The 18,700-nt window shown below is 41.9% G+C and overlaps 1 protein-coding gene across 2 annotated transcripts in view; it reads left to right on the forward strand.

Annotated features, from left to right (window-relative positions):
- The window catches only part of NTRK3 (neurotrophic receptor tyrosine kinase 3), an 897,882-nt gene that overhangs the window by 866,838 nt on the left and 12,344 nt on the right, over positions 1–18,700 (forward strand). For both annotated transcript variants that reach the window (XM_040414178.1, XM_040414179.1), the window contains one exon: positions 17,654–17,812. In XM_040414178.1, the coding sequence (XP_040270112.1) occupies positions 17,654–17,812 (159 nt within the window). The remainder of the gene's footprint in view (positions 1–17,653; positions 17,813–18,700) is intronic.

The following is an 18,700-nucleotide window of genomic DNA, read 5'->3' on the forward strand; positions in this document are numbered from 1 at the left end:
CAGCGTTCTCTGTAAGACGGAAACCTAACACTAAATGCTCCCTGTTATGTGCCATAACGGCCACCATAAAATTCAGGGAGTGCAGGTTCCACATGCATGCTGGGTCCACTTTGATTTTTATCATTTTTAGTGCCAAAATTGTCTCTATTAAATTCAGGGAATGCAGGAACCACTATCAATACTAAGCAGTAGCAGTTTTAACTCTTTCAGTGGAGGCCTTGCTCATTTCAGCAAGACAATGCTAAAATGCATACTGCATCCATTATAACAGTATGATTTTGCAGAAGGAGCGTTCAGGTGCTGAATAGTGTTGAGAGAGCACAAAAGTGCTCATGTGCTCGGGTCGAACACATCGGTATGCTCATGTGTTCTACCGAGCACCTGAGCACAATGGAAGTCAATGAACCCCAGGCACCCCCTGCTCGGAAGAGAAGAGGGTGTCTGGTTCATAAAAAAAGGTTAGAAATTGATGGAAACCCCATCAAAATGATTTGGAAACAGCATTAAGAGGATAGCTGGATGCGTCTTAGACTCCTATTATATACGACATACAATAGACAACCAGGGCCGGTTCAAGGATTTTTGCCAACACAAGCGAAGCTACATTTTGGTGCCCCCCCTCGCAGCTCATCTGGCCCTAATCCAGTCTGCAGCAGCTGGCTTCTCCTCTGTGTGGTCCTGGTAACTTCTCTCTGCTTCAGACAATCGCTGGTTTGAGGACCGTATTTTTCGCCCTCTAAGGCACACCTAGGAGGATAATAAGAAAAAATATATTTTCTATTACACCTCAGGTCAGACCAGCAATAAGACCCCCAATGTTAATCAGACCTCAGATCAGACCCCCATGTCAAACATCAGCCCCCATCCATCAGCTCCCCCATGTCAGCCATTATGCCCCCATGTCACATTTTTCCACCCTCCCCCAGTGTGCACCCTAAGGCAGCCGCTTGGTCTGCCTTATGGTAGCACCAGCCCTGTAGACAACCACACAAAGGCTATATGCCAAAAGCCAGGTATGTGCAAGCCATCAATATATCCATGAGACAGATAACAGCCAGCATACCTTACAATGGCAGCATTGTGCACTATGAGATATTCCAAACCAGCTCTCATCTGACTGAGAACCAGTAAACCTCAAAGTTATTTTGCCTCTGTTGAATGGCTTGGGTGGACCTGCACACCTAGATCAATATCATTAGAGCGACAAAAAGTTTTCTGATTGTCCTTTCTATACAGTTTTGTCATGTAAAAACTCATTTGCATAAACATGGGCATATGGGAAAGACATGCAAATGAGCTGAATCTGCCTTGTTTTTCAGCTGTCATAAGACTATTAAAACCAATAGATGGTGCTATTATGTTATGAACAACGCCAACTATTGGTTTCACAGTCATATGACAAGAGTAGACTAATAGTTTTGTCAGAAGACTATGAAACCAATAGATGGCGCTGTTCATAACTCAATAGCGCCATCTATTGGTTTTATAGTCTTCTGAATATTAGACTAAAATTCTTATGACAAGCTTATTAGTGTAGCCTATTGAATGGAAGATTCGCAATAAAAATTGAAAAATAAGGTGAAAAATAAATTTTAAAAACTTAGGCTCTAACTACTACTGAAAAATGTCTAAACTGTATTTAGTCCTGAAAACCTAAAGTAACTAGAACATGAAATGGTTACTTTAGTAATTCTGTTAGTAATTCTTTATTATTAATCACTCATACAGTAAATTAACTACATATATACAGTACAGTAGGTTACTTATCTAAAGCATAAAGGCATACGTAGGACTGCACATAGGAAGTATTTACTTGATTCGATACATGTTGCCCATTCCCAGCTCAGCCTTCACCCCAATTAACTATATGTCCTTCAAGTCCTACACATATGCTGTCTGAAACTAAACCTGGAAAAATTGATTTGCTTGCCCTTTGGAAAATGAAATTTCTTTCTGAGAAGAGGCAAGAGAGTGTTTGATTTATGCAGCCCTATGATAATTAAAAGAGCACTAACGATTTTCCCTTGATTGAAATTGGAGAAATAATGATCTCTAAAATACTGCCTTCAGAGTCTGAGAGAATTGAGTATCATGAGAACCACTGGTCCAATGGAAGTGTATGTCAGTGTTCAGTCAGTCAGTGGAAAGAAGCAGATGTCTATTATGGTTTACCACACACCATGGGCACTCGGAGGGTTCGGTGTTAATGAAACATGCACAGACACATAATGCTTCCCTCCAGAAATAACTTACACAATGGAGTTTTTATCTCTTTGTATTATTTTTTTCTTGTCTATCTCATGTAAAATGTAATATTGTACAAAATGGTTTCCATACTTTACCTTTGATGAAGCTTAAAGGGGTTATCCAAGACCTATAATGCCCCCCCATATGCCCCTCACACAGATAGTACTTACCTCGCTCCCCACATCGTTTCTGATGCCGACACAGCCACTGCTGCATCTCCCCGTCGCGCAGATTAAAACATCCTGCGACAGAGGGAAGGGGGTTCAGCCAATAGCAGGCTGTGATGGGAACAAGCCTCTTTAGCATCATAAGTGATGCTAGGGAGGCTCGTTCCCATCAAGGCCTTCTATTGCTTGAACCCCCCTCCCCCTGTTGCCGGATGTTTTCATCCGCACACCAGGGTGATGCAGCGGGCGGCCTTGCCGGCATTAGAAGCAATGCGGGTGCCGGGGAGCGAGGTAAGTACTATCTGTGTGAGGGGCCTGGACATATGGGGGGCATTATAGGCCTTGGATAACTCCTTTAAAGGGCATATTGCAAGTTATATCAAATTATCCTGTATCCACAGCATGTAGGATAACTAATTGATCAGTGTGGATCTGATCGTTGGGACTTTCACTGATCATGAAAATTGTGCATGGTGACCTACAGGGCCCCTAGAAATGAATAAAGCGGCATGTCAAGCATGCACTCTTCCATGCTATTGATCTCATTAGGACTGCCGTAAATATCCAATCACTGTATTTAGCTATCTGCAGCAGTACCATAGAGAATGAATAGATCAGCATAGTGATTGACATGCTGCTTTATTCATGGGACATAAGGCCCCCATTCTCATGATCGGTGGTGGTCCCCTCCATTGGACCCTAACCAAACTAATAGTTATCACTAGCGATGAGCAAATTTCTTGAAAAATTCGATTTTGATCATTCCAAATAGAAAGTGCTCCAATTGCCCTGAAATGTTATGGATGACATTCTGGGGATTCCTATGACTGCATGCAACTCTTCTTAAGCTCCTTAATACCAATATATCATTAGTAATCTTAAAGGGACAGCAACACATTGATATGGTTAAACACATCCTCTTCAAAACAAAAAATCTTATGTTAAAAAAAAAACATTTTCACTATATACAGTCAGGTCCATAAATATTGGGACATCGACACAATTCTAACATTTTTGGCTCCATACACCACCACAATGGATTTGAAATTAAACAAACAATATGTGCTTTAACTGCAGACTGTCAGCTTTAATTTGAGGGTATTTACATCCAAATCAGGTGAACAGTGTAGGAATTACATCAGTTTTCATATGTGCCTCCCTTGTTAAGGGACCAAAAATAATGGGACAATTGGCTTCTTAGCTGTTCCATGGCCAGGTGTGTGTTATTCCCTCATTATCCCAATTACATTGAGCAGATAAAAGGTCCAGAGTTCATTTCAAGTGTGCTATTTGCATTTGGAATCTGTTGCTGTCAACTCTCAAGATGAGATTCAAAGAGCTGTCACTATCAGTGAAGCAAGCCATCATTAGGCTGAAAAAACAAACCCATCAGAGAGATTGCAAAAACATTAGGCGTGGCCAAAACAACTGTTTGGAACATTCTTAAAAAGAAGGAATGCACCGGTGAGCTGAGCAACACCAAGAGACCCGGAAGACCACGGAAAACAACTGAGGTGGATGATCGAAGAATTCTTTCCCTGGTGAAGAAAACACACTTCACAACAGTTGGCCAGATCAAGAATACTCTCCAGGAGGTAGATGTATGTGTGTCAAAGTCAACAATCAAGAGAAGACTTCACCAGAGTGAATACAGAGGGTTCACCACAAGATGTATATGTCACGGTGGAGAGTGGGGGAAACACCCCACCGTGCGGTGTAAAAGGGGATCAGCCTGGCCAAAAGGAGTAATAAGGGAGCAGGTCACCTCCTACAGCGTCCCTAATCCTCTCCCTGACTCCTCACCATATGAGCGGAACCTAATGGTAGGATGACTCATACTCAGGATTCCTAGAGACCCTAAGTCGCCCTGGTAATCCCTCACCAAGGAGCAGGGAAGAGACGACCTGTTCATCCCAGTCATGGAGGAACAGGAGTCTCAATCTGAGGCAACACCCCGAAGACAACCCACGCAAACCAAAACATAAGAGGGTAAGGAGACACCATAAGAACATCAACATCTATGACCACAAGGGTGGCCCTCACTGGAGAGATGGAACACCCTGGACAGGAGCAGAGCTCCAGCACCAACGACAGCTGAACTACAACTGACTCCAGCCAGGAACCCACAGAAGATAAAAGCCAAGTGACCACAACTAGTCAGGGAGTTATCCCTTACAGCACCAGACAGAAGGTGGCTACAACTTAAAGGGGAAGTGCACACGCAAGCATACTAAACTACACGTTACCACTGGCAACAGCATGCGTGGCAACCATGTCACGACAATCACCCAGAAGGCCGAGACACTGCCACCACATGGTCTCACAGCAACACGTTGCTGCGGGCAACCGCAAGTGTGGCAACAGTGTCACAGCGCAAACCAAAGGCTGTGACAGTAAACCATTGGTGAGCCTCAAAAACAGGAAGGCCAGATTAGAGTTTGCCAAAGGACATCTAAAAAAGCCTTCACAGTTCTGGAACAACATCCTATGGACAGATGAGACCAAGATCAACTTGTACCAGAGTGATGGGAAGAGAAGAGTATGGAGAAGGAAAGGAACTGCTCTTGATCCTAAGCATACCATCTCATCAGTGAAGCATGGTGGTGGTAGTGTCATGGCGTGGGCATGTATGGCTGCCAATAGAACTGGTTCTCTTGTATTTATTGATGATGTGACTGCTGACAAAGTAGTTAATCACAAAGCACATTTCTTTGTGAAACTCGGCGAAGCAGTCAAAATGGAATTTTTTTAAACTTCGCTCATCACTGGTGCGGCAGGTCAACTAAATAAACGTGCCTATGTAGTAGACTGCTTGTTGAGAGTGAATCTGACGCATAGTAACTCTACTGTATGTATAACCGAGCAGATTAAGTATTAATGGAGTAGGTGAACTTAATAAATGCGCCTATATATTAGACCGCCTGTTGACACTGAGTCTGACGCACACTAAGTCTATGTACATTATAACAGAACAGATTATTAATTGCGCAGCAGATGAACTAGATAAATGTTTATATATATTAGCCTGCCTGTTGACATTGAGTCTGACGCACAATAAGTCTATATATAACAGAACAGATTAAGTATGAATGGTGCAGCAAACAAACGAGATGAACAGGGCGATTACACTCAGCCTCCACTGTCCCTGCAGTATCCCTATGCTCTCTGTGCAGTGCCTAAAAACTCTCCCTACCATTTCCCTACACTGTCCCTGCACTTTCCCCATTGAATATTCTACAATTAAAAGCTTTCTGGAACACTGTCCAATGTACAGTTACCTCTATAGCACCCACCCCTTTAACAGTAAACTCTACAGTCCCCCACCCCATAACACTGACCCCCCCACAGTGCCCTACCACTTTAAAATGGGACCTTTACAGCAGCCATCCCCTTAACTTTGACCTTCACAGCAGCCAGCCCCTTTAATAGTGAGTTTGACAGCACCCTACTCACTTGACAGTGACCTCCTCAGGGGCCCTCCCACTTAACAGTGACCTCCACAGTACCCCCCTGCTTTAACAGTGACATCACAGTACCCTGCTGCCTTAACAGTGACCTCCACAGCAGTTGCCCCTTTAATTGTGGCCCCTGCCCCCTTAACAGTGACCTCCACAGTGTCCGCCCTTTTAACAGTGACTTCCACAGCGCCCTGCCCCTTTAACAGCAGCATCCCCACTGCCCGCCTCTTTAACAGTGCCCTCCACAGTGCCCACCCCTTTAACATTGACTTACACAGTGCCCACCCCTTTAACAGTGACATACACAGTGCCCATCCCTTTAACAATGACCACCACAGTGTCCACCCCTTTAACAGTGACCTCCACCATTCCCTGCCATTTTTGTTCATTGCTATAGGTCAGCTTTAAAGGGGCAGGGCGCTGTTGATGACACTGTTAAAGAAAGAGAGTGCTGTGGAGGTCACAGTTCAGGGGGCAGGTAGGGTGGCCATTCAGGTCACCCTCAATGCGGGATTAAACCCGGCCCCCACGTCCTGCACCAGACGGAGGACAGGGAATCTGAAAGCCGGACTGTCCGGCCTAAAACCAAACCTCTGGCCACCATAGGTGCAGGCTGCTGTGGAATTCACAGTTAAGGGGACGGTACGCTATGCAGGTCAGTGTTAAGGGGAAAATTGCTGTAGAGGCCACTGTTAAGGGGACAGGGTGTTGTGGAAATCACTGTTAAGCAGATGGGGTACTGTGGAGGTCACTAATAAAAGTGGTGGCTGCTGTGGCGGTCACTGTTAAGGGGGCGGGATGCTGTGGAGGTCACTGTTAAAGAGGCGGGCTGCTATGGAGGTCACTGTTAAGGGGGTGGGATGCTGTGGAGGTCACTGTTAAAGGGCCAGTCACTTTGGAGTTCTCTGTTAAGGGGGCAGGGAACGTTGGAAGTTACAGTTAAGGAGAAAGTCTGCTATGGAGGTCACTGCTAAGGGACGGGTTGCTGTAGAGGTCAGTGTTAAGGGGGCAGGGTGTTGTGGAGGTCACATTTTAAGGGAACGGATCTCTGTGGAGGTCACTGTTAAGGGGGCGGGTTATTGTGGAAATCACTGTTAACGAGACGGATACTGTGGAGATCACTAATAAAGGGGAGGCCTCTGTAGAGGTCACTATTAAAGGGGAGGACGCTGTGGATGTTACTGTTAAGGGGACAAGCTGCTGTGGAGGTCACTGTTAAAGGGGCGGGGTTCTGTAGATGACACTGTTATAGTGGATACTGTTGATGTCTTTTAACGACACACACAAACATTAAATGGAATAGATGAAATCTACCCGTGCGAATAAGTATACCAGCAAAAGAAGAAAGAAATACCACACAAATGGGCCGCACATCTAATAAATATATAATTTATTGAAAAAGCACTCAAAAACATTAAAACCAATTGTATACAATCATATTACCCATGTGCGAACCATGAATCTGTCCAGCACATAAACCTACACACGCCACATCTTTAAGGCTACTTTCATATTAGCGTTTTTCTTTTCCGGCATAGAGTTCCGTCACAGGGGCTTTATACCGGAAAAGAACTGATCAGTTATATCCCCATGCATCCTGAATGGAGAGCAATCCATTCAGGATGCATCAGGATGTCTTCAGTTCAGTCATTTTGACTGATCAGGCAAAAGAGAAAACCGTAGCATGCTACGGTTTTATCTCTGGCGAAAAAAAAGGAAGACTTGCCTGAATGCCGGATCCGGCATTTTTTTTCCATAGGAATGTATTAGTGTCGGATCCGGCATTCAAAATACCGGAATGCCGGATCCGTCCTTCCGGTCTGCACATGCGCAGACCTTTAAAAGTGAGAAGAAAAAAAATACCGGATCCGTTTTGCCTAATGACACCGGAAAAACGGATCAGGTATTGCAATGCATTTTTCAGACTGATCAGGCATTTTTCAGACTGATCAGGATCCTGATCAGTCTGAAAAATGCCTGATCAGTCAGAAAAAATGACATCCGTTTGCATACAGTTTGCCTGATCAGGCAGTCAGTTCAGGCAACGGAACTGCCTGCCGGAATCAAACAACGCAAGTGTGAAAGTACCCTAATATAGATATAAAAATATTGCCAAAATAAGGTGCAAATTACATAAACATATCCTCAAAAGACGTATATGCACTAAGTACTAATCCAATTAATAATGATGGTGTGCAGGAAGGAAATATCCCAATAAATGAGCCTACACATTCCATATAATAAAGGGTACCGCCAGAATAAAGTGCAAAATACAGGAATAGGACATCAAAGAATATATATGCACCAAATACTTATCTATTGCAGAGTTAGGTGAGCATAGTGTGAGAAGCCAGGTCCTTCTGCTAATATATATACACTGCTCAAAAAAATAAAGGGAACACAAAAATAACACATCCTAGATCTGAGTTAATTAAATATTCTTCTGAAATACTTTGTTCTTTACATAGTTTAATGTGCTGACAACAAAATCACACAAAAATTAAAAATGGAAATCAAATTTTTCAACCCATGGAGGTCTGGATTTGGAGTCACACTCAAAATTAAAGTGGAAAAACACACTACAGGCTGATCCAACTTTGATGTAATGTCCTTAAAACAAGTCAAAATGAGGCTCAGTAGTGTGTGTGGCCTCCACTTGCCTGTATGACCTCCCTAAAACGCCTGTGCATGCTCCTGATGAGGTGGCGGACGGTCTCCTGAGGGATCTCCTCCCAGACCTGGACTAAAGCATCTGCCAACTCCTGGACAGTCTGTGGTGCAACGTGATGGATAGAGCGAGACATGATGTCCCAGATGTGCTCTATTGGATTCAGGTCTGGGGAACGGGCGGGCCAGTCCATAGCATCAATGCCTTCGTCTTGCAGGAACTGCTGACACACTTCAGCCACATGAGGTCTAGCATTGTCTTGCATTAGGAGGAACCCAGGGCCAACCGCACCAGCATATGGTCTCACAAGGGGTCTGAGGATCTTATCTCGGTACCTAATGGCAGTCAGGCTACCTCTGGCGAGCACATGGAGGGCTGTGCGGCCCTCCACAGAAAAGCCACAACACACCATTACTGACCCAATGCCAAACCGGTCATGCTGGAGGATGTTGCAGGCAGCAGAACGTTCTTCACGGCGTCTCCAGACTCTGTCACGTCTGTCACATGTGCTCAGTGTGAACCTGCTTTCATCTGTGAAGAGCACAGGGCGCCAGTGGCGAATTTGCCAATCTTGGTGTTCTCTGGCAAATGCCAAACGTCCTGCACGGTGTTGGGCTGTAAGTACAACCCCCACCTGTGGACGTCGGGCCCTCATATCACCCTCATGGAGTCTGTTTCTGACCGTTTGAGCAGACACATGCACATTTGTGGCCTGCTGGAGGTCATTTTGAAGGGCTCTGGCAGTGCTCCTCCTGTTCCTCCTTGCACAAAGGCGGAGGTAGCGGTCCTGCTGCTGGGTTGTTGCCCTCCTACGGCCTCCTCCACGTCTCCTGATGTACTGGCCTGTCTCCTGGTAGCGCCTCCATGCTCTGGACACTACGCTGACAGACACAGCAAACCTTCTTGCCACAGCTCGCATTGATGTGCCATCCTGGATAAGCTGCACTACCTGAGCCACTCGTGTGGGCTGTAGACTCCGTCTCATGCTACCACTAGAGTGAAAGCACCGCCAGCATTCAAAAGTGACCAAAACATCAGCCAGAAAGCATAGGAACTGAGAAGTGGTCTGTGATCACCACCTGCAGAACCACTTCTTTATTGGGGGTGTCTTGCTAATTGCCTATAATTTCCACCTGTTGTCTATCCCATTTTCACAACAGCATGTGAAATTGATTGTCACTCAGTGTTGCTTCCTAAGTGGACAGTTTGATTTCACAAAGGTGTGATTGACTTGGAGTTACATTGTGTTGTTTAAGTGTTCCCTTTATTTTTTTGAGCAGTGTATATATAGTTATATATGTGTTTTTTCAATTCCCCCCCCCCCCCCCCAACTTTTCATTAACTGAGAAACCACAGTGTTGTTTATCGCAGTACCATTCTAGTGGGGAGGTTTCATGTTTACCTCCAGTATCCCCATTTCACAAAGTTCTGAATTTATAGTGTGGGGGGGGGGGGGGCTGTTTAGGACCTTTATCTGTTAGCCAGAGTGAAAGCATCTATAAAGTACATCTCTCACTATGGAGGACAGACTACCCAACATGTCCATACATTACACTAGATTACACTAGCAAACCATTGAATACAATGATACAGTAACTATGAAAATCCTTATTTTTCCTATGTTGATGCTATAGGGTGACCAATCACTTAAGTTGGATCCCTCCACAGATTATAGCTGATCATTGGGAGTCTCTGTGATTTAGCCCCACATGACCCTTATTACCATATGCAATGTGGACATCCCAGGTAATGCACTCATGTTTTTTATCGTGGGACTATGTGCTGTTTTTGAGATATATGAATAGTAAGTGGCATTGTGAGTGTGGAGCACCAAGGGTGTCTCTCCCAGCTATGCCGTCCTATATGATGGAAAAATACATGAAAAGCATCTATTGCATTGCAAACAGCAAGCCCGCAAGTGGTTCCCTAGCAAGTTTCCCTTTTATATCTAACTGTTGTATTCTGGGTCTTTGATTATATTTTTGAATACAACATAAAGTGTATTATTTAACTAAATTGAACAAAAAAAAATTAATTGATGTACGGAAGATACAGTGATAGCTAAACAAGAACAATAATACATTTTACTCTGCTTTTCTGCCAAGAAACAAATATTAACCTATGAATGCTTTTAGGCAGGCATATTGTGTGTATCAATGCATAGCGAATTCTATTTGTGTAGTTGTATCATACAATCTTTATTGGAGACTTCATAGATGTATGAATATCTTGAAGCACATAATATCATAACAAGAAGACCTCATTGTGTTAATGCTTAATTTTAGAGCAATGAAGACTAATTTTATTATATTCCCTTGTATCTGAGTATTAGCACATCTCAAGTATTTAATTAGCCACACTATGCAAACATCTAACACATTAAATAAACAAGCTCTTGAATCTTTGCCTTTGCTTAAATAGGCAAATAATGTCTGAACATGTGGTGCTTGGCCCATTATTGTTCCCTATTATCAATATACTAGGGAAGAGTGGCTTTTTTTCTTGCACGCTACATAATTAGAACTTCCCTACTACAATACAAATGTTAACAGCGCAGTTATTAGCATTTAATATATGTGTAATCCACACTGCAGACCTACACTGCCCATGTAAACACATAATGGGAGATTTATCAAAACTGCTACAATGGGAAACTGGCATAATTGCCCATGGCAACTATATGCCACCTTTAATTTTTCAGTGTGCCTTAGAAAAAATTTATCAATCTGATAGTTTACTAGGGGCAACTAAGTTAGTTTTCCTTTTCAGTAGTTTTGATAAATTCCCCCCCCCCCCCACACACCTAAATCAAATAAAGCTCCTCAAATAGTGGTAACCAATGAAGAAGGGAAAGTGACATCAGAAAATAACCTACCGTTTAAATCAACTTCTTAGGTTGAATATATTTAGAAAAAAATGTTGGTGATATGTTTCATTTTTCTCCAGTTTACACATTGGCCATTAAAACAAATGGTTGGTCTCTACAAATCATTTTTCAGCAGTCATCTAATTATCATAACAGGCAGGATTAAAATGACACATACAAGCTATATAGAGAGAACACAATAGGTGATATCACAACATATCAACTCTCTCCTGACCTCTGCACAGGTCGCAGAGCATGCCTAGAAAACTCTCCCATAGAAGTCAATGAGGTCCCCTCCCGACTATAGTGTCTATGGCCCATGATAGCTGCTGTAAAATATGACTCTAAATGACACCAACAAACAGCTCTGTCAAGATGGCAAACCCCATAATCATGCTTAGGAATAAATCTACAATGAAAAATAAATGAATAAATAAAGGATATGTGTCAATATCTAGTTTTAATTCATAGGAAAAATAATATGACACATTCTCTTTACAAACATGACCTCGGAAGTAATATCATTACATCTCGAAATGACAGCAAAGCTTTCTGACATTCATTCTTAAAGTGAAAGATCAACTTTAAATTTTGATCCTATTATAATGGGCACTTGAAGTGTTAAAAGTGTCACCTACTAGGACCTAGGAACTCCTCCTCAGAGACCCAATATGAGTAGCTGTCTGCTCACATAGCTACTTCCTTGTATACAGGTACAATATCTGGTCAATTAGACAGATAGGCTCTGGTGGTTTCCCTTCCAAAAGGGTTGCCTGATTTAGAAACCCCATGGAACTCTTAAAGGAGTTCTCCAGGAATTAAGAAAATAAAAATACTTAAATATTACTTTATTATAAATATATTACCAAATACCTTTCATTAGTTATAATGGCTTGTTTTGTCTGGGGAGCAAACATCAGGGGAAATAAAACGGCCACTGTCGTATTAGTACACACAAAGCCTGTCCTAATCACCCAGGAGGACAAGTTACTTCACACCACTGAGCCAAAGAGCTGCCTCATCCCCGTCTCTGCTTGTCAGGGATTATGATCCTGAATATATCTGATAAGATTTTCAGTGGAATCTCTGTAGGATTGGAGTTCATGAGGAGACATAAAGTACTTAGAGGAGGGCGGGGGTGGTAATGAGCAACATCACATGTATGCAGTCTCCACTACTACAGCCCCATATTACCTGTTCTGTCTGTCCTTCCTGTACTTCATGTCTCCTCATGAACTCCATCCCTACAGAGATTCAGCTGAAGATGTAGAAAAAAGAGTCAGCCTTTGCCAAAAATCTTTGGTGGTAGATTATGTCCTGGGAGAATAAAGCATCAGCTTTATAAGACCTGATACTTTTTTCCCCATGGGGGAGAAAATCTGGAAACAGCCCCATGCACATTAGCTAGCTAGCTGTTCCTGCTGATATCAGTGGGTTAGGCCAACTTTCCTCTTATGTACATGGGGTTCTATACACAGATGCCAATCAATTTCAGTAATTTCTCATTCTGTGCAAAGACGGGGAACTGAACACTTGATGACCCCACAGAGTAAAGATTGCTAGGGATCATAGCACGAGTTCACATTGTGATCTGCTTCTTGGCAGGGGGCCCTTCTAACATAAAGGGATATATACAGACAACCCCTTTGAAGAAAAAATCAATCTAGCAAATCCTACTGTGTTAAAATACACATGCAGTTCATATTTAACACAAACCCATAGAGAAGCAGTGTGAGAGGCATTGTCTCCGTTTAAAGCACATGTATCAGCCTTTATTTCATAGTTTCTTTCTGTATTTTATTGGTCTGTGTCTGTGAAGTTTACTTTATTGTCTAATACTTGCCTTAGGGCTGTTCTATTACAAATGACCTGCATTCCAGTGCTAGAGCATAGGTGGTGGCCGGACTGTTCTTTAATAAGCCAGAAAGTAATCTTCACAATATGATGTCACATCGACAAATAGCAAAAGGCAAGGTATATACAGTAAGGATAAAGTAACACGTTTTGAGGACCATAGATATGTTTTTTTCTGTGCCTCTTGAAAGGTTTTGTACAATAGTTTTTGATATTTATATGTTATAAAATACAGTACTTGAAGAAGGAAATCAAAATTACAAATGCTGTAACATTAGTATATATAAATATGTATATATATATATATATTTGATTCGCCAGAAATATGGATTTCCTCATGCTTCATGGTAGGGAAATGATTTTCCCTGAATGGCGGTTACAAATAAAACAAAATCATACATAGCTGATTAATTTAAGCATGAAGAGCCAGCCGGCGCCATCTTGATTGAAGATATTAAATGAAATCCCGTGTGCAGTGACCTATGACGTCACCAAGCCGGCCCACATGATGACATAATCTAGGGCCGCACGAGATTTTGCGTTAGATCCTCAATCAAGATGGCGGTGGCCGACTCTTCTCGCTCAAATGGAGTACGATTTAAATATAAAAATTTACACTGTATTATTACTGTCAGATGCCGCGATCAGCTATGAACGCCGCATCTGAGGAGTAAAATTACAAGTGGCCACGCAATCACCGCTCCCTTTCATTGCACCCACTACTTACAAAGAAATATGCTTTATTGACAAAGTCATTTGTTAGAAAGCTAATTTTTTTGCAAAATTTGGCGAAACAGCCAAATTGAATTTTCCAATACTTCGTTCATCTCTAATATTTATGTACACAGTCAAGTCACTTTATTATGACCACTTTCTACTTCCAACGTCGGCAGCACATAGCTCATGAAGAAAGTCACGTGTCATGATCTAGCTTGGAGGGTATATAAAGTGTGCAGTAGGCTGTCTGCACACATATACCTCGCTGTTGTCATCTGTAAAAAGAGTGATTTATCAGAGTTTCAAAAAGGGACGATTATTGGCGTTTGAGCCAAGGGGCGTAATATGTCTTAATTGCGCAGTTTGTGAACTGTTCGTATGCTGCTGTGGTGAAAGTGTATTGTGAGCGGATAAATGGCACCATTGTAAATAAGCAATGTGAAAACTGCCGAGCACCACTTGCCACTGATGTGAGAGGTAAAGATTGGCTATGAAGGTGCACAAGTATGGTCAAGCACACTACAGTGGAGCAGCTCACCTCGAAAATGAACAAGCAGGCTACAAGACGTGTGGCTAAAACTACAGTTCGGCTAACCCATCTGTGTATGGAGCTTTGAAGCAGATGAAGTTGCATCATCAGAAAAGACTTTAATTTTCAAGGCAGTATCAGAATTGGAACTGATTGCCAAAGGGTAACCTTATGTGATGAGACACGTTTTCCGCTTCATTGAACAGATAGATATTGGTATGTCAGGTGAGAAACATCAGAGAACAAACACTCTGCATCAATCGCTGAAGAACCCAAGCTGGTGGTGGCAGGGTAATGGTCTGGGGGATGTTTTTGTGCCATTTTCTGGCCCTATGCATCAATATTGAAGGCACTCTCAAAAGATTTGGGTATGAATCAATATTTGTAGATTACGTACACTCATAGGTCTCATGCACACGACCGTTGTTATGGTCCGCATCCGAGCATTTTTTGCAGCTCGGGTGCGGACCCATTCACTTTAATGGGGCCGCAAAAGATGCGGACAGCACTCCGTGTGCTGTCCGCATTCGTTGCTCTGTTCCATGGCCCCGCCAAAAAAAATATAGCATGTCCTATTCTTGTCCGTTTTGCGGACAAGAATAGGCATTTCTAAGATGGGCCACCCTTTCTGTTCCGCAAATTGCGGAAAGCACACGGATGGCTTCCGTTTTTTGCAGATTGCGAAAAACGGAACGGTCGTGTGCATGAGGCCATACATGGTGATTGTCCTGCCTGGGGTGGATGGGATCTTCTAGCAAGACAATGCAACATGTCACATAGCTAGTAGTGTTGAGCGAGCACCAAAGTGCTTGTGTGCTCGAGTAGAACACTTCACAATGCTCGGGTGAGCACCCGAGCACAATGGAAGACAATGGGAGAACCCCAGGCACCCCCTGCTCTGAAGAGGGTAGGGTGTCAGGTGTCTAGTTCGGCTTAGGAGTCCCTGCTCTGACTCCATATATAGCTATGACCATATATGGAGTCAGTGCTTGGGGACACCCCAGTGTATTTAAATCTAATTTAGCCTGTATTTCAGAAAAGTTTCTGCTGGAATTCAAACTCACAACCTTCTGTATTAGAGGCAAGGCACTTAACCACTCAGCTATAAAAGCTGCATAGCCATTACTTTAAAAAAGTGAGACTTCTACTGTACTATACTTCTATACAGTAGAAGTCTCATATTTCATTTAAAAAAAATAGTGATTGGCGATGCAGCTATATAGGGTAGTGGTTAACGTTCTGGGCTGTGATGCAGAAGCTGTGAGTTCAACTCCTGTCGCAAACTTTTATAGAGGTTAAACTTAATTTGATCATATATATAAGTTTTTAGCCATAATATATTTACACATTTTATTATATATTTAGAATATATAATATTTTATAACATATTAACATATGTAAATATATTATGGCTAAAACATCAGTAGTATGATTATATATATATATATATATATATATATATATATATACACAATACAGACCAAAAGTTTGGACACACCTTCTCATTCAAAGAATTTTCTTTATTTTCATGACTATGAAAATTGTAGATTCACACTGAAGGCATCAAAACTATGAATTAACACATATGGAATTATATACATAACAAACAAGTGTGAAACAACTGAAAATATGTCATATTCTAGGTTCTTCAAAGTAGCCACCTTTTGCTTTGATTACTGCTTTTCACACTCTTGGCATTCTCTTGATGAGCTTCAAGAGGTAGTCCCCTGAAATGGTTTTCACTTCACAGGTGTGCCCTGTCAGGTTTAATAAGTGGGATTTCTTGCCTTATAAATGGGGTTGGGACCATCAGTGGCGTTGAGGAGAAGTCAGGTGGATACACAGCTGATAGTCCTACTGAATAGACTGTTAGAATTTGTATTATGGCAAGAAAAAAGCAGCTAAGTAAAGAAAAACGAGTGGCCATTATTACTTTAAGAAATGAAGGTCAGTCAGTCAGCCAAAAAATTTGGAAAACTTTGAAAGTAAGGGCTATTTGACCATGAAGGAGAGTGATGGGGTGCTGCGCCAGATGACCTGGCCTCCACAGTCACCGGACCTGAACCCAATCGAGATGGTTTGGGGGTGAGCTGGACCGCAGAGTGAAGGCAAAAGGGCCAACAAGTGCTAATCATCTCTGGGAACTCCTTCAAGACCGTTGGAAGACCATTTCAGGGGACTACCTCTTGAAGCTCATCAAGAGAATGCCAAGAGTGTGCAAAGCAGTAATCAAAGCAAAAGGTGGCTACTTTGAAGAACCTAGAAAATGACATATTTTCAGTTGTTTCACACTTGTTTGTTATGTATATAATTCCACATGTGTTAATTCATAGTTTTGATGCCTTCATAGTCATGAAAATAAAGAAAACTCTTTGAATGAGAAGGTGTGTCCAAACTTTTGGTCTGTACTGTATATATATATATATATAAATATTTAGTAATAACACATTTATTTTGTGCCATACATTTTTTACAACTACTTAAAAAATATAAAATATATAAATCTAATTTATGAAAAAGTTTGTGATGGAATTTGAACTCTCAGCATCTGCATCACAGCCCAGCACTTTATCCACTACACTATATAGCAATAATAATTAAAAATGGGAGGCTGTAGAGGAATACTAACTACTAACAATAGTAGGAAGAGCATGAACAAGATTTCCGAATACTATTCCGGCCCTCTAATTCCCCAGATGTGAACCCAGTTGAGTATCAGTGGGACCACTTTGATTGTTGTGTTCATTCTATAGATCCTCCCCAACACAACCTCCAGCAGCGGTGGATGCAGATACCTGTGACAACCTACCAGAAGCTTATTGAGTCACTTGCAACCCGTCAGTTGCTGTCCATGCAACACACATATGTTACATTGAATATTAACTGGGGGTCATAATAATGTGACTCAACAGTGTGTAGATAGATAGATAGATAGATAGATAGATAGATAGATAGACTGTATTTAAAGAGAACTGCTGGCAATAATGGATTTTAAGCAATAATGTAGAAAACAACCATGTGAATTTGCATGTACATCTCCCTGTTTGATGGGATGAATCCCACTGCTCATACGGAGTGCAGACTCCATCTTTAAATATTGCAATTATGAATCTATGGTGTTTGATCATTTTCTACTTTCTTCTGTAGGTGGGAGGTCATACTATGCTGCCAATCCGCTGGATGCCTCCAGAAAGTATAATGTACAGAAAGTTTACTACAGAGAGTGATGTGTGGAGCTTTGGAGTTATCCTTTGGGAGATATTTACATATGGAAAGCAGCCATGGTTTCAGCTCTCAAACACAGAGGTATGACAAATGTCACATATTATACATCATCTGTACAGACTATCCAGGGCAATAATAGACAGCAATGAATCAAGCAGTGTAAAGGCGGGTTTAGACTGCACAGCCGATTTATGTTTTTAACCCCTTAAGGACGCTTGTTTTTGCATTAACATTTTTTACTCTCTGCCTTCCTGGAGTGACAACTTTTTTTTATTTATTTTTTTATTCACATAGCTGTATAAGGGCATATTTTTTTGTGGGACAACTTGTACTTTTTAATGGCAGTATTTTCCATTGCATACGATGTAGTAGGACACTGGAAAAAAAAAAAAATTCCACTGGGGTGGAGTTAGAAATTAAATGCAATTCTGCTATTATTTTATATGATTTATTTTTACAGCATTACCTATGCGGTATAACTGAACAGTTACGTTCGTTTTCTGTATATGTCTGATTACAGGCATACCACACTTATATCCAGCATTTTCTACATGTTTGCTAAAGGTTTTCTACATATTAAAGCCTCCCTGGTGGTTTAATGAAGTGGAGGGGTCAATGTCAATAACTTACACACATAGAACCTGACAATGATGGCTATGGTACGTGCACACTCAAACGCATATATCATACATCCATACAACAAATACAGCTCTGCACATGCACGCAACAAATAAAGCACTGCTACGTGCACAAAATAAATACAGAACTGCTACATACACCAAATAAACATAGCTCTTTTACATCCACACTCCCCTTTCTGCTATATACACACAAGAACAAACACAACTCTGCCACATGCACTCACACATACATAGCAGTATAGGGTATGTCTGTAGTAACAGAAATAGTGTACATCTTTAATAATGGACTCATTTTCCTGCTCTTCCCATCTGGCCTCGCCCACCAGTG

The sequence above is a fragment of the Bufo bufo genome, chromosome 1 (genome assembly GCF_905171765.1).
Source record: "Bufo bufo chromosome 1, aBufBuf1.1, whole genome shotgun sequence".
In the NCBI taxonomy this organism is placed as follows: Eukaryota; Metazoa; Chordata; class Amphibia; order Anura; family Bufonidae; genus Bufo; species Bufo bufo.